This window comes from Ciona intestinalis, unplaced genomic scaffold, assembly GCF_000224145.3.
Source record: "Ciona intestinalis unplaced genomic scaffold, KH HT000016.2, whole genome shotgun sequence".
NCBI lineage: Eukaryota > Metazoa > Chordata > Ascidiacea > Phlebobranchia > Cionidae > Ciona > Ciona intestinalis.
In genome coordinates this window covers 61,017-75,940 of record NW_004190338.2, presented here as the reverse complement: position 1 = coordinate 75,940, position 14,924 = coordinate 61,017, and the positions used below count along the sequence as shown (strand labels likewise).

Below are 14,924 nucleotides of genomic sequence, written 5' to 3'. Positions count from 1 at the left end.
TTTCAATGAAAATCAAGGGAATCATCCTGAGGACATTTCAAACTATGTTTGATGTTTCAAAGCTTTGTTATTTACTTTGTTTTGTCATTGAATTTGTGTTTTCTAGAGCCTCATTGATGAATACAACAGACCACAATTTACTTTATTCACTGAAAACAATAAGTTTGTCTACAGCACCAATAGCACCATCATTAGGAGGTTCGAAAGTATGACGCCAATGGCTCTTTATGAGATTTTTACCTGTATGAACATGCTAGAAGTACATTTTATACATCAAAAGAAAGATAATTTGATACTGATTAAGTTTGCAATGCATTACTTTTGGATATTTTTGTTCATTCCTGAAATATTCTATATTGAAAAATTCATTATGACGTCATCGTTATTTTGATGACGTCATCAAAAAATTAAAAATATGAAGTTAAAGAGAATTTTATACTCTTCAAACTTTCTATAGCATGTTTTGCTCTAACTGCTATAGTTTGGCTACAAAATCCAATTAGATGATACCTGATCAAAATTTAAAAATTTTGAAAAAATAGGCGGCAGTTAAAGGGTTAATAGCTGGCATGCACCAAATTGCAGTTATAGCTTGAGCTTCCACATAAATTGTGTTGCTGCAGTGATGTGTGGTGAATTTTATAGACAGTAGTTAACAATGTAATGTAAACACTAAACAATATCATATGCATTACCTTTTGTGCTTATGATGTTTACATTCTGCTTAGCTTGCATGTTGAGTTAAATATTAACTTATTGTGGTTTCATTTCTCTACAGATGCTGAAAACCCGGAGTACGACTTTGGTCATGTGCTCGATTTTGTGCAGAAGCTACGTCATTTACATGTAAGTGACGCATCTTGCATGTAACTAAGCACTGTGACTATTAGAAAAAAGGTAGGGGGGCCTAGTAATCTGAAATAATATGTAACCTCAGCGTTTGAAACAGCGGTGACATTTGATTATATTTATCTTTTAGTGCCCCAGTTTTAAGCATAAAATAGCTTTTTTTGCCCTGTTTCTATACAAAAAAATACAGCAAAATATACTGCGGTTTCTAGTTTGCCACGTTAATCAATTAGGTTCCTTATGTTTGATGACTATGGGGGTGACTTCTTGTTCAAATGTGGCCCTAAAAACATTTTTGCCCATTTATTGGAGTTTAAGAAAGCACATCTGCTTTAAGTTTGCATTTCTGCTGATACAAAGCTCCTATATTAACAGCATGTTAGAACGATATTCAGTTACAAAGTTACCAACTGACTACTACATGACATGCAACATTTCAAGCTAAACTTTTACTAATTTTTTGCGAATATATCGCATTTGTTTGATGTTTAAAAAGTTACTAAAGTTGTTACAGCCGAACAGCAATTATTTACAGCTTGTTACAATAAATACAACTTTGTTGTGGTAATTTGCCAGCACAATTTTTAATTTTATTTCCGTTTTCATTTTTGTTTTTTTTTTGTTAAGAGATAAAAAACGTGCGGCAACACTCAGCCACCATACACATGCCTTATTGCTACGGCTCTGTCCCATTATCTGTCTCGCCGCAGGACCTCACACCTCACCCATGTTCTCACACCTCACCCATATGAAATAAAATACAAAAGGAAGTGCAATGTTTAAGCCATCAATTCATTTTTTCTCTCTTTTATAATTGAACAGATTCAATGCCAGAGAGGGTTCATCAAACAAAGTAACATCGTTGCTCAAGAATTATCTTTTGATCTTTCTCTCTTCCGATCCTTGGAGCAGTTGACGATGGATCGGTGCGGTCCCGAGCAAGTGAGAGTCGTCTCTTGTCTTCGGAGGACTCTTAACACACTCAGTATTCATCACTCGTTAACTACAATACAGGTATGTAAATAGGTGCTAGAAATTGGGTGCCAGGGTAGGTGGGCACCCTTGAAATTTTCTGCTCTGTATTAATCACCTAAACTGCAGAACAAAAATTGTTTCACAGGAAAGCGCAACTAAATATCTCTACATTTTAAAGGTCTTTTCTTAAATACAGCAAAAAAATCATTTTAATGCTGAATTTCTTAATCATGTTGGTATATTTTAAAACCCGAACTATTTTTTCTCTAACAGAGTGTTCTGATAGAGGAAGCTCATGAAAATCTTCCAACTAGTGAAGTAGATCCCGCTTCAATCTGGTCTAAACTGGTTACAGCAGACTTCAGTGAAAATGAAATTTCAGAGATAGACATTTCGGTGGTACGTGTTTGTTTAGATCAGTGTTTCCCAAACTGTTTTACAGCGCCCCTTTGCCAAAGAACAGTATATTAAAAGCCCTCATTGACAAAACCCCAATAATGCTTTACTTACCGCATTTTATATAATAAAAATTTGTTTATTTATTGCAGAGATTGCTGGTTATGGTGGATTTTCTTGATCTGAGCAAAAACAAGATTTCAAAAATTGAAAACTTGCAGGTAATCTCACACCAACATGCATCAAAAGTCAAAACAAACAAAAGTTGTTTTGATTTATCCGTTCCTTCTTATAATTTATTTTGTAAACGCTTATTGTTATGGGCATTTGGTAACAATTTATAATACCATTTTAATTTACAAAAGAACAAAAATTAAACGTATAATCAGTTTTACATTTCTAGTTCTACCTGAACCATATCATTGTGCCTTTTGTGTCTTTGATCCTATTTATAATATGCATGGAAAAAAATACTTTGGAATATTACCCATATTGTATAACTTTATTATATTTACTACCTAAAACATGTTTTTCTCTATATTGCCGGTCCCTTTAATTAGTGCATGTCCACAATATTCACTACGTCCACTATGTAGTGAATATTGTGGACTTAGCAGACATGCACTACTTAAAGGGACCCCTATATTCCCAGTATCTCTCCCAACTTGTGTTTCTTGATCTAAGCAATAATGAGATAGCGGAGATAGAGTTGGCACACGCCAAACTTGGGAATGTAAAAACCCTCAATCTGTCGTGTAATAAACTCAAATCATTGGAAGGTAAGAAAATTTTAATTATAGTTAAAAAGAAAATGATTTTTTTTTTACTTTAAATGGTAAATTTAGAAATTAGGTGTAAAATTCATTATTCATAAAACTCACAAATTTAAAAGTTTTTGCTTTTTTATTTTAAATGCAGTTAGTTTTTTTTGATTATTTTTTGTACAAAATTTCAAAATTGTTTATTTTTAAAGTTCAAGATTTTTACCCCAACTTAAGTTTTTAAATGTAATATTCTTTTCTTTCTTTCAGGTTTGGGGAAAATGTATTCACTGGAAGTGTTAGACCTGTCCAAGAATCAAATAAATGAGGTATTATAAAATGTTCTCCCTTTTTTACAAATAGATTTAAACAAACATTTAAAGATTTTTATTTAATAAAAATTGATTAAACTTAAACTATATTCCAAATTCAGAGTTTTTGGTGTTAAGAAGGTTGTTTTACCATAGCACAGTTATACAACTGATACAGACACCATACATTATCTTAAAGCACAAAGAACAACTGTTGCCCTGAGTTTATAGGCACCTGTTACTGCAATGTGCAACAATGTATAGTAGGGTGCGTGAAGATGGGACACCTTTAACACAGAATATCCAAATATCCTGATCATGTTTTTAACAATTAACAACGGTCTGTGGAAGTCGTGAGGATGCGGTTTTATAATTCATTGAATGTTTTTTGTTTACTACCGAATGGAAAGAGAAAACTAAACGAAAAGGTGTCCCATCTTTCCCCACCCTACTATATTATATTTATATTGTTAAAAACTGTTTATACAGCTATGATTACTGAAGGAACTAGAAGTTTACTACGTTAAATATTTATTTTCTGTATGGTTTAATTATAATAGATTTATTTTTTAATTCTCCATTAATGGTATATCTTATTATGTTGTGTGTATTATCTGTCTGTGTTTCGTTTCAATTACTTACATCAGGTGTCACTCGTTAAAAATAAATTACATAAAACTGGTCACAACAAACTTAATCCCATTTACGTTTGCACTTTATAAAACTTGAAGCCTACGAAACTGCTTTTTAACCACAAATTGTCAAAAACATGTGGTTTTAGCATGCACCTGGAATTTTAGCCGTAATACAAGAATACCTATGTATAAACTTAAGATACTTGTGTTTGTGTGTCCACTAGATACGATCAGTCGACCACGTTTCTAAGCTGCCCTGCCTTACTAAGCTAAGTCTCCAATCCAATCCTATATCTGAAGAAGTAGATTACCGCACAAAGACGTTATCCAGGTTCGGCACACGGGCGGGGGAGATTCTACTGGACGGTGTGACGTCATCACAAAAAGAGCTAGACACGTCATTCGTACTCTCCGCCATACTACAGGTAGGAAACATATTTTTTTTCTATTTTCGTAACTTTCGTAAAGCCCTACCGTTATTCGATATATGAAATACAAACTGGTACGTAGCTATTTTCGTCTATACCATCATAACGAATCAAATCGCTCTCTAAAGCTGTGGTTAGGTGTTACTAGATTTAACCGGTGTTTTGACGTGGGTATTATAGAAATTTGTTGTCATCAAAGCGTAACAGGGCGATTTGATAAGTTAAAAAAATTACGGCTGCGTACCAGTCGGTATTTTTTAAAAATACGCCGTTAGACGACAGTAGAGAGCTGAGCTAGTAGACTTTCGTTTTTTAACTTTGTGAATCAATAATTACAACCGTATGTTCCCAGTCACGCCGTGCGTCGGAGGGCCGACAAATCCACACTGATAGAGGGACAAGTCCTGGGAGTGGGAGTCCTATATCTAAGATATTAGTCCCACGTAGAGTAAGCAGGCACCAGGTACGTCATATTTCATATTTAAACGAGTTTTTCTTCTCAGAACATTTCTGGTTGACATTTTACGGCTGTCGGCAAATTGCGTGTTTCACGCATTTTGATCTCGATTAACCAGCTATATCACTTTCCAAGACGTTTAAGTCGGTTTAATCGATTTAAACTTGCTGTCAGCTGTATCAGCGTCCATTGCGCACGAAATTACAGGTTTTGGACGATTTTCAAATACCTCGTGTGTCAGCAACCACTTTGGTTTGATTACTGCACAATGGCAGCGAACAGAGCTCTTTGTTTCGTTATAATGCGGCTATAATTTCCCTGCCAATTCGCGGCCCAAAGCGGATCGTCAGATTAACATTTTAACCTGTCACCTGTAGAACCTCGGTCGGCTGAGCGAAAATTGAGCGCGAAAACCGCCAAGAATATACCAGGTCGTTACACGTCGGGCAGGTTCGAGACACTGCGGCGACCAATTAAACATCTTGGTGCACGGATTCGACCGCAGGGTTGGTACCGGATCGGGCACTGGGTACAAATATAGCGACGACCCGGAATTTGGTTGCGTTCCAGAGATACCAGGCCGGTAAAACGGCGCTCCAGAACTCTTGTTATCTATCGAATGTGTCGCCTGCCTGCGGTCGGCACTCAACACATTAAATTCAAGCCACGTTATTATTAGATTAAGTGCCTCTGCCAGTCGCGTGTTTTGAAACGGCAGAATTTCGATCCCGTTCCAGTTCCTGTCGCTTTTGAGCGAATTCTGCGCATTCCCGAGCGACTCAAATTGTGACGTAATGATGGGCCTCTGTGACGTAATAATATACCAGCCTCTCGATAATATCTTCGCCAGCTGTTCGTTGTTATCGCTGCTCGTCCTCGAAAGCTACGAAGCTCACGTATAATTTCGGCATTAGCGACTCGACGAAAAGCGATACGGCTGATTTTACGAATTACAGGCCTTAACAAAACAAAACGCGATATACGCACTCCTTTTATGGATCTACGTTGCGTTAATAAGTTGTCAAGGCGGCGCTATCGCCAACCGGTCGCTGTACCTCCGATTCCGGTTCCTTTATACGGTGTTTTTTTTCCAGCGGCGCGCGAACCTAGGAATCTTGTAATTGCTTGTCGCCAATGCTGCGGTGCCAAATTGTTGACATACCGTCGCTACCCTATCCACTTTAACGCTATCCCTTACTAGCAAAACAAGGCGCACGGAAATTCCTGCCATTTGGCTTCCGACAAAATGAAACGAGCGTATAGGCCGCAGCGAAACCTGGCACACCTGGCGCTAATGGTCGTCGGTTCATGTCGCGAACCTCTTCCGTAACTTCAAGCGGAAAGTTTTTTTCAAGCGGAAAGTGTTTAAATTGTCTTGAGTGGTTAAACACGGACAACAAGGCATATAACTCGCCGCCTTGGTAACACATTGGCGTTCATTTTTTTCATTTTTTTCATTTTTTTTAAATTCCCAATAATGTACGGCATATCTTTATTAGGGAATTGCTGTTATTTTCCAAGTAAGATCGCTTGTATTCTGTGAATCATCAGTAGCATGTGGTGTTCCAGGTGCATACAAGGACAAGTTCCATTTAGGGCCATTTTGGTGTTCAGTATCCCCGTATGCGTCATTCCTACATCAGCCACACATCGCGGGCCACCCATGTTAAGCCAACATGCCGCATTTTTAAGCTTTTAGGATTAAACTCCGACTTTTGTTTTGTTTTTATGACCCCCAGTAGCCATCGTTGCTCGCGCCTCATTACGCCGCGTGAGCGTTTCAGCATCGCGAGAAATTTCGATACATTAGCCCAGGCAACGACGGACGTGCGCCGGCCCAACGTCCCAAAAAATGCCACCCACCGCCTCGGGCCCGGTGCTGTGCCCGCGGGAAGTTGTGTTTTCCCTGTCGGCGGGCAGGGGGCGTCGCGGGTCGGGGCCGCGCTTATAATCCGCTCGGGCTAGTGACGTCAACTGGGGCTTAATTCGACGATTTTTCACCGACGGGTCAAACGGCGGATTGCACACGAATGTGCCGTCCCGGCGCTGTGGTCGCGTGTACCGCTTTTCACCTCGTTCGTCGCCGTTTATGGCAGTATCGAATGCACCGGATATTCAGAAATGTCATTCATATTAGGATCGAATATACACAACGAATTAACCGCAGCGCGAACCGGTGTCAGTGCTCTTTGCCAGTGAAACTACGTACCTCGAAAATTGGTGATTTTTCTCTTTTTATCACGTTTTTGTCAAATTTTCTCCCCCAAAACACTTACGCGTAACCCGCATTGTTTGTTAGGCAATAACTCTCACTACCGAGTTTTACCATTTTTTTTCAAATTCCCTCCTGAAAACCTTCCCGTACTTTCAATATCACACGCAAACTATAGTTTAGGGTTTTACCCCATACAACAATAAACACCGAAAACCTTATTTTGTGTCTAACGATCGTGTTGGGCCAACTCAAGGTCCTGTGTTCGGCACACTGAGCTTTGATTCCAATGTGTCTCCTAAACACAGTAGCGCCTGACACTGCATGAAAGTACACAGTGAACAGATTTTAGCCCCGCCTAACGCTCTTACAAATATTGACAATACACACCATGTAGAAATAGCAGGAATATTACATACTTTAAAGGTCGCTAATCCTTGCAGGTGTTATCTGCTGGAGTGATGTCAGCACCTGACCGCCTAAGCACATTTTCAGCTACTATGACGTCATCAAGAGGTGAGTCATGACGCAGTGTGACGTAACAAACCCATATCTATTTATACCAAAGCCAAAAGGTCCAATTCTCATTTGCAATTAGTTTTCCAAAATAATGTACAAACAAATACGTAAATAAATCACCGCAGCTTGTGGGGTAATGGGCCAACTCATGCTTAAATCCCAGGTCCCCAGCGTGCTACAACGTAGTACCTCACCCATATAGAATGGAACTGTAGCCTGAGCTGGGACAGAACTACTTGCAAAACAATGCATACCGTTGCACAAGTTAGGTTATAATCATGGCTGCTATCTACACGCTAAGGGTATCACGTTGCATGTATACATTACCAATCCAGCGATGTGAGATAACATACTGAAAACAACGGGCTACGACTTTGCAGTTAACAAAATAAGCACGCATGCGCATGGTATGCAAATAAATTCATATTTTAAGCAAGAATGTGTTAACGATATTTTAAGCAAGAAAGTACACAATGAATTGTTTGCCTTTAATTACGGTTATGCACCTAATGCAAATAGTTGCGCCCCATACTCGCTGACCGGCGAACCGAAAAAGACGTTTTAACCCAAACAAAGTTGTTACAAAAACTATGCCAATGTTTTGTGTGTCCGACCCGGCTCCCGAATTCCGCCTCCTGCAACACAATGGAGCGATTATGACGTAACATGGTAGGCATGGGTTCGCTTGCAGCGCACACCGTAATCTAGTAATCCGGTAATGATACTGTCAAGTCTAAATTTAGCTCCACGCCACAGCTCTGGTAGCCACATTTCCAAACTAAATGAAAACTTAGTACGCGAGAAAATCGCCTGACTTTTAACGGTTTTTAACGCCTAATAAATAATGATATAACAGCATAGGGACATCCCTTAAAATTTTAGAATTGTTTAGTTGTGTTGCAAATCTCTCGCCCTCTTAAGCTCGTGACGTTTTTAAAATCTCACTTTTATATACTATATTACTACATAACTGTTATTGTAATCTGTTTATGTGAAAACACCACCAAGTTTCGCCCACCGCATTTCATATATACCCGACACCGCCATTTATGCTTTTTATAAGTGCTGACGCATTAAAACGTCGCTAAAATGGATTTGGCGACTATTTAAAGTCGCCCACGCTGTTTCACGCATTCCAACCGACCACCGTTGTTGGTGGAACATGTTAAATTGATCAACATGCCACAACACTGAGCCTCGCTTCTGCCTACTCTTTACCATGTACATGTTAAATCGGAATTGAGAGGTTAGGTCTGTTTTGCTTTCAATATAGTTTCGATTTTGTCATTGGCCCGTACGATGCCGTTAAACTCTATCAACCAAACAAAGCAAATACCAAATAGCTTTCTCCGCGACAGTCCATCTTGTTTATCGCGTGTAGCCGGTGTGTTTTGAAATCCGCAAACCAAAACTTAAAAATACAAAACCCGTACTCGGCATTCCATCGCTGCTTTGAAACCGGTATTAACCTGTTTCACCTGGTTCTCGTTTATCGGGACGCCTCGTTTCCAACCCGTTCACATTCTTGAAAGGCAAAACACTTGGGCCATTGCTTTCCTTTTGTCGCTGTTGCCAAAGGCGAGCTTAAGCGCGCGCAATTTGCACCAGAGAAGTGTCATTACGACTACCACCGCGAAGACATCGTTAACTTTCTGCCTTCCGCGGCAACTTATCCACCGCCCCACTACCTTGGCTTACCACTTCGAAAATACCGCCTTACGTTATGCGGTGGCTGTCAACTACGGCCGTGATTGATCGTAGTATCAGCAGCGGGTCAGGTTCACGCCTCCTTTTGTGAAGGTTTTGATTGGTTAAGAGAACCACTGTCAGCTTAAAATGCGTTCAAATATTCCTTACAATTTTTCGAAAACCACTTCACAGCTGACTATGCTATGAATAAACGCTTATGGTATTCCAGAAACTATAAACTGCCCGTTTCACTATAAATAGATATAAAGTAGACCCCAGGAGTCAGGAATCCTAACCCTTAACCCATCGACTAAAGCCCTCCATATCACCTTACTCGTGTAACAATAATAGGGTCATAACAGTTCAAGCCTCTAGTATAACCAATTTTCAACTCTATACCAATTACCTTTGTCCGGCGGCGTGACACAATGGTTAGCGCGCCCGCCTCTAACCTAGATATTACGGATTCAAGGATCGTCGCTGCTACCATTGTGGGCGTATGTGTACTTGGGAAAGATAGGTGCTCCAACCTAGTGGTCACCAATAGGCAGCCATACATAAAAACAAAATATACAATTAACCAAAAAGTTAACTACGTGGTAACTCTCATAAGCGGGCATGAGGTGTATAGGAAACAGAACACCGGCGTTTTATGACTTATGAGGAACGTGTTGACCACTCGAAGATAAATAAGTTACATTCATTCATATTTTACACAGCACCTTTGCCGCACCCCAATACCCCACAACAGATAGCCAGTAGCTCCAGCATTAAGAGTGGCTTGGTTACGAAACCGTTCGCCTCAGATTTCTTACAAGAAACACATTCGTCAAGCAGCAATGCTGAAGAAAAAGCAGAAGGTAAAAATAAAGTCATGTTTCATCCTGTTTACACTGTCATCTCGATATTGGTAGTTCAAGGCTCACTCTCGCAAATTACGAAAATATAACGATGCTCTGACTTAATTCCGGGTTTTTTATTTCTCTCTTTGATTGTAGAGTTATGAAGATCAAAAGTTAAGTGTACAAGGCTAAAAAGGCAGGGTATATAAAACAGCAGTTAAAAAAGACACTTGAGTTGTGGAGTATTGTGGGGGGAGATGAGACACCTTTAGCACATAATGTTCAAATATCCGGACCGTATATTAAACAATCAACAACGGCCTATGGAAGTTGTTAGGATACGGTTTTGTAATTCTTTGAACGTTGTTTGTTTATTACCAAATGGAACAAGAAAATAGAACGAAAAGTTGTCCCATTTTCCCCCATTCCACTATACAACATACCACAACTGCATACCGTGTTTTTCACACCACTTTTCATTATCATTTAATTTATTACTTTTATCAGATGCTAGTAACGAGTTTTACGACTGTTTTGTATTTCCTTTCAGATTCCGATTCATCGGACAATACGCATATCAATTTCTCCGCGAAGCCGGAACTAGACAACGTAACTACTACACCGTTAGCAACAGAAACTATAAACAGCCCACAGGCAATCCCCGAAATATCTGACCCTAGTCCAGACCTTTCAGAAATCGCACCACCCAGCAAAGCACCACTCGCCAAAGAAGAAGAAATGTCAGATCTTGGAACACCGACCGTGGATCTAATATCTGAATCCGAAACCTTATTCCCGTCTCTACCAGACGATACCTTACACCCTGTGCCAATGGCAGAAGCTTCTTCTTTAGTTCAAGAACTAAAAACCGACCCTGTGTGTATTAAAGCATCAGATAATATTAATTTATTACTTGACCAGGAACCAATACATCCTGATTCTGTTATCCCGACAAACGTGGATACGTCTAACACGCAAGTAAATGCACCAACTACGACCATGGTTGACGAAACACAGACCATGCGTGATACAAACACGTTCAAAACAGAAAATGCTCGTACTAATACAAACATCTCGAATTCAGTAACCACCCAAACCCCCCCTTTTCCTGAACCCTCAAACCCCATAACGCCCCCTAATTCCCCCTTTAAACCCATCTCAACCACGAGCCCCATGTCCCGAAAATCCCCCATTCGAATCAGCCCCTCGCATACCCGCAGTAGGTCAACAGGGACATTCCCCCCTCTATCCCCAGCACTAACCCCTACCCTCACCCCTCTGAAACCCATCGTTCCATTTGAAGACCCAGCATCGTTAATGAACAAAGCAATTCAAAACCGGGAAAACCCGGCACGGAATTTGATCTCTCGTTTATCGGACCCGAGTTTAGCGCAAAATACGGCCACAGTGTCTCCTTACTCCCGAAGGACTTCTTCCGGAAGACAGCATCACCGTCGCTTCACCACTGCTCCTCTTCTAAACATGAAGCTTTCCTCACCTGCCATGCTGCATCTCTCGCATCAGCCGAAGTCCGCTCTCCTCCGCTACTTCCGGAGCTCAGTGATGCTGGAAGACGAAGAGCTGCTCCACATCACTTGGTGCAACACCATCACACAAGAGGACTCGGACTCCAATCCCACTTCATGCGTCTTCATCAGTTCAAAGGCTTTCTACATTGTGTATGACGACCGGGAAAACCCGCTCGAACCAGATCACCAAAGGAGCTTAAATTTTAAAGCATTCCAAGCTGAAAAATCTCTTTCATACTTAAAGAAAGACACATTTTCCTTGACAAACGGCCTAAAGCAGGCAAGATACTTTAATACACGCCACCACAACGATTAAAATATAACACGTTTGATTCGCAGGTATCTCTTGGTTTGTCAAACCTTTCGCTTGAAATTAAAGATCTGAGTAGCGGCAACTTTATCAAACTACTGACACGAAGCACTTCTATAAATGACCTGCTAATTAGAGGCTTGCTGGCTGCGTACGGTGTGGACGAGCGGTTAGTACATTATTTAAATACCCTTGGTATTTTAAATGCGTTTTTGTGTATGTGATTTTCCTTTATTTTAAGTTTGTTTTTGCAGAAGTTTTCTTGCCGCGAAATCCGAGGGTCGTGACTTTGAATACCAGCCGGGTAAGGTCCGCTTCGTTTTTACCAACGAGAGAACCGTGAGCCAGCTCGAGAACTCCTTCGCCGAGTACCTCGGGCCGTACCGCGAGCAGTGTACATCGATGGTGTTCTACACATCGGCTTGGCTGCGAACTCCCGCCGGCATCGACCCATTGTTTCCCGGCGGAGAGCAATCGAAATATCTCGATGTTCTCGCACCTGTTTCCAGTAGTAGCGCTGTGCAAAGCAACCGCATTAGTCTTGATAGCAACACAATGACCGATCATATGTCGCCACAAACCGACGTCTTGTCTCCAAATATTCCCCCCAAAATAGCCATCGGTTTGGCTATTACAGCCGAATATTGTTTTCTCTTTACTGAAACACCGTCATATCGCATCATAGACGCCATCTCGCCTCACGACGTGGCGGGCATCGAGGTATGTGACGTCAGCGGGTATGACGTCACTATCTCTTCCTGTATGACATCATGGTCCCTCGAATTCCGCGATTACGCCGAACGGGAAAAAACGATCGAGCAACTGTGCAAGCAATACGCGATGACTATCGGCGGTGACTTGTGCATTAAAATAACTGAAGCTACCGAAAAGTGACGTCATTTTGTTCTAATTAATGTCTAATTATAGCTTGATCAGTTCCGCTTACATACATGTGCAATTTTCATCTTTCGCCTTCATTGAAGTTAAAATTCGCCGTTTTTTTTATAATTTCTTGTTTATATGAGTTCTGTATAACTTTACATTCGAATATATTTACACTGTTTTCAGTTTCGTGAAAAACCAACTGCTATATACCCATACACCCTCATCTTACTTTGTTACTCACCCTCACACCTTCTTGTAGGTGTTGTGATCTTGATTTACCATAATATTGTTTTATTCTGCTTGATTACACCTTTACCAACAAAAAGTTAAAGAGAAACTCGCAACGTCCATATGTGTATAGATAGCTTTTTAGGTTAAGTGGCTGAACTACGAAATCTCTGTAATACCGGGAGTTTTTGTATCGCCCAATACCTACATCGTGGTTCACTTTGTTGGTGTATGTTTTGACCTCGGTTTAAAGTGAAGTCTAATCCACTGCAGGTTAGTAGTAATTAGTAACAAAAGTTTTCTTTGTTTTAGGGTTTTAATTAAAACGCAATCTCCGGTTCAATTCATACAGGGGCCTGTATAGTATATAGTAGGGTGGGGTCAGTTTAGTTGAGCCACTGGGTACGACAGAACCTTTTTTAAACCTCGTTTTACGGGTACGCGTTTGATCATAAACGAAAAATCATTACAGTATTCTCACAGTTGTTCTCTCATAAAATATTATCACCCTCCCCCTCTGTATAGCTTATGATGCATTTAAGGATTAAAAAAACTGAAGTACTTTTACCACCAATCTTAACGAACCTAGTTTTTAAATTTCTTGGCATATTTTGGAATGCTAAAGAATCGTCGAAAACTGCTCGAGATGTTTGCAGCGGTGCGCGAAATCCGAAGCATGTTTGCCGAAGCGATCCCGCATAACTGGCATTCCGTATATTGCTGAAAGCCTGCCCGACTAAAACCTGGAATCGGTTTATGATATGCCTCCGTCATCGGCTTAGACAGCAGGCTCGTGCCGTGGTGAATCTGGACAGACTTGTATGCTACCGGTTTGATCTGGCCCCAGCTTGCTTTAAGTGGCTTCCAGCCAATTTGGCGCTAAATATCAAAGGAACTTTAACAATGCGAAAGATGTAAATACGACGACAAGAAAGCATAAACATTTTAAGAAGTACTACACAATGCTATCCCAATTCAGCAAAGCTGTAGTTCAGTGCTGGTAAATTATAACATTGCTTTTTGTCAAGTTCGGCAAACTAATTCGGTATTTTCGGCAACGACTACTTTTGACATCGAAAAGCAAAACCCATTTTTATCGGTTGAATTTTATAACAGGAGCTGCTACTGGGTCTTGGCGCTGTTAGCTTAGCCGGGTTTCTGGCACGCTTTCTTAAGACAATTACTGTGGCTAGTTTCGTCTTTGTTTCCACGCTTTTGCTTAGCCCAGATTCGCGCAGCGTATTAGCTGCATGGGTATTAGAAGGTGAAGGATTCTAATTGCCTTGACAAGGAAACGAGCTTGAATGGGGCAACTGCTGTTTAACGCTGACGTAATCGCCCATATTAGTTCCGCGTGAATGCCCCGGCTTGCGATAATAGAATTGAAACGAAGCTGGCTCTTTTGTTCGGCAACGCTCACTAGCGAAAATTTGTTAAAATCACGAAGAGCGTCACCCAAGAGGATTTCAAATGGCGCTGCCAAAATCCGCCGTAAATCTCTATTATTTGACACGTACAATCCGCTTGGGTTATCGTTCGGAAAGGATAAATAAAAACAAACTCTCGACAGGACCCCACTTCACAGGGCTGACGGACAGCTTGAGTATTGATTCTTCGTTCGAAATTGCCGTGTTTTATGTACTTTTAAAATGTTAGTGAAACGAGTCAACGAAAATAAGCATCTGGCATCACTCTTCAACCCCACCTGGACAATGGGTCACCTGTTGCAGTTTACACCAGGGTACCAATTTAGAAAACGACGTAAGCTTAAAATATCAGCTGCGGCGGAGTCTAAAACAGAAGCGGGTGACGTCAGGGGTTGGGGTTTTCTGACACAGCATTGTAATATGTAAACAAACGTTATCTAGCAGACCGTTTACGTTTCCGTATCTGTTTGC

General features: G+C 40.6%; 1 protein-coding gene across 2 annotated transcripts in view; it reads left to right on the top strand.

Annotated features, from left to right (window-relative positions):
* Positions 1–13,135, top strand: part of LOC100175758 (nischarin) — a 16,158-nt gene extending 3,023 nt beyond the window's left edge. Inside the window, exons 6-18 of one of the 2 annotated variants that reach the window (XM_026837781.1) lie at positions 779–846; positions 1,672–1,863; positions 2,098–2,223; positions 2,373–2,441; positions 2,873–2,999; positions 3,252–3,310; positions 4,152–4,352; positions 4,708–4,818; positions 7,468–7,540; positions 10,039–10,092; positions 10,625–11,883; positions 11,943–12,082; positions 12,168–13,135. In XM_026837781.1, the coding sequence (XP_026693582.1) occupies positions 779–846; positions 1,672–1,863; positions 2,098–2,223; positions 2,373–2,441; positions 2,873–2,999; positions 3,252–3,310; positions 4,152–4,352; positions 4,708–4,818; positions 7,468–7,540; positions 10,039–10,092; positions 10,625–11,883; positions 11,943–12,082; positions 12,168–12,807 (3,119 nt within the window). In that variant the 3' untranslated portion in view covers positions 12,808–13,135. Of the gene's footprint in view, positions 1–778; positions 847–1,671; positions 1,864–2,097; positions 2,224–2,372; positions 2,442–2,872; positions 3,000–3,251; positions 3,311–4,151; positions 4,353–4,707; positions 4,819–7,467; positions 7,541–9,951; positions 10,093–10,624; positions 11,884–11,942; positions 12,083–12,167 lie in introns of both variants that reach the window. The other variant, XM_002123607.5, reaches the window with a different exon arrangement.
* Positions 13,136–14,924: the final 1,789 nt, after the last annotated feature.